This window comes from Sesamum indicum, linkage group LG15, assembly GCF_000512975.1.
Source record: "Sesamum indicum cultivar Zhongzhi No. 13 linkage group LG15, S_indicum_v1.0, whole genome shotgun sequence".
In the NCBI taxonomy this organism is placed as follows: Eukaryota; Viridiplantae; Streptophyta; class Magnoliopsida; order Lamiales; family Pedaliaceae; genus Sesamum; species Sesamum indicum.
Window position 1 is genome coordinate 4,539,916 of NC_026159.1, and position 1,891 is coordinate 4,541,806.

The window sequence follows — 1,891 nt, forward strand, 5'->3', positions numbered from 1 at the left end:
CCCATATAATAGGCATTGTATTGCCGGTAAATTACACTATGGGATAAAAAATATAATTTATAAAATATAAAATAATTCATTATTCTGCTCTAACACATAACAAAAACAGTGGCAAATTTGTTGCTACAGCTCGAGAACATAACAAACAAAATAATGGAACCAAATGTATTGCTCCAGCTCCAAAACATAACAAAATATGACTGCTAATGGAAATAACAGCTGCCGTTTAGCCTCTTAATGAAAAAGCCTCTTGTGTCCTCAAATTGAAAAAAAAAAAAAAACACATATGGGACTCAATGTATAAATTAACTAAAGTATCAAACCAAAATTAAAAATAAATTCACTTATGCAATCAAAAATATAATTTATTTGGTTCTTACAGACGAAATTTCCCTTTGCTGATGAAGAGAGAAAATATGAAAATTCTTGAAAATAGAGAAAAAAAAAAAACTCCTTTTATTATAGCCATTTTTTTTCAATTTAAAGATCAAATTACAATTAATTCTCTTAACATTTTTTATATAATTATAAATATTTTTTATTATTCTAAATATTATTAATACTTTTGATTTAACATTTATTTAATAACTAGTTCAATTTATTAATTTTTATTAAATTTTCATCTATCTTTTATCGTGAAATAATTAAAACATTTTTGTGGAATATAAATAAATAATTTTACATAATATTTAATTTTTTTAATTTTTTATTAATTAAGTGAATATTTTTTATAATTTTTATAATTTTTTTATTCATCTCATCTGATATTTTATTATTTTTAATTTAAAAAAATATAATAAAGATAAAATTGACCATCCACATCCCACCCAAGAATTGCTTAAAATTTTATCAAATATTAGGGGTGTTCATTTTTTTCTAAATAACAAAAAGTATTTATAATTATATTAAATTTAAGAAAAAATTGTTATAATTTACCATAAAACCTTCCCTCTTTTCTTTTTTCTATTTCTTTGTAGACAGATCTTTTTTCCCCTTTTATATCACCGAATTGTGTAATCCGCTTTCCCATTCCCGTTCATAATTTCTAGGGTGATTGAATTTGTTTCCCTTTAATTAATCTTAAATTGAATGATCAAATGTAGTTCCGTCAAAGAAATTGTGAATTTTTAATATTATCTATATTTACTACTACAAAAGAGAACTTATTATCATACTAATTTTTGAAGGGTAAATTGTACTTTTAATCTCCATAATTTAGGGCGAAATATATTTTGATCCCTAAATCTTTTTAAACACAATTTTGGTTTCTGATCTTTATAAATTATAAAATCTTGGTCCCATCGTCAAAATTAGAGTTAAAGATGTCAAGAATGAGGAAAGCGGATACACCAAAATCATAACAATTTATAAAAAATTCCTACCTTGAAAAATATTAAGTTTAACTCAAAGTATAGGGACCAAAGAATTAATTACCGAGAATGCTCAACTTTATGCTGTAGCTAATCCAGGATGATTGCAGACTTTTTCTATGTACAAGAATGTCCTGTTCTATATCAATTTCTACAATGCCTGGTGCATATGTTTACGACCTCTTTATAATCTTTTCACTGCTGCATATGCAGAAATATGCACGTCCGCACACTCTGAATCCCACGAAAAATCCTTCTCCATGGCATCTATCATCCTTGTATTCCATTGTGATGGATTGTTCTTCTGCAGATACAGAAAAGCAAAACTAAGCCTCGAGTTATATGAAGGATTATCACATAAAGCATTTAATCAAACTCAAGTCCAAGAGATTTTCTGCTTTTGTCAAGGGTGAGAAACACGTAACGAGTTCATCGATGGCTTGGCCTAGAGACAGGTTTCCAAAGGTTTGATTGATGTACTGTGAGAATGTAGTGCTCTCATCATCACCAAAGAGCCTGTT

General features: G+C 27.0%; 1 protein-coding gene across 5 annotated transcripts in view; it reads right to left on the reverse strand.

Annotated features, from left to right (window-relative positions):
* LOC105177863 (probable starch synthase 4, chloroplastic/amyloplastic) overlaps positions 1,349–1,891 on the reverse strand; it is an 8,353-nt gene continuing 7,810 nt past the window's right edge. For all 5 annotated transcript variants that reach the window (XM_020699291.1, XM_011101136.2, XM_011101135.2 and 2 more), the window contains 2 exons: positions 1,796–1,886; positions 1,349–1,674 (listed from right to left, as the gene is read on the reverse strand). In XM_020699291.1, the coding sequence (XP_020554950.1) occupies positions 1,555–1,674; positions 1,796–1,886 (211 nt within the window). In that variant the 3' untranslated portion in view covers positions 1,349–1,554. The remainder of the gene's footprint in view (positions 1,675–1,795; positions 1,887–1,891) is intronic.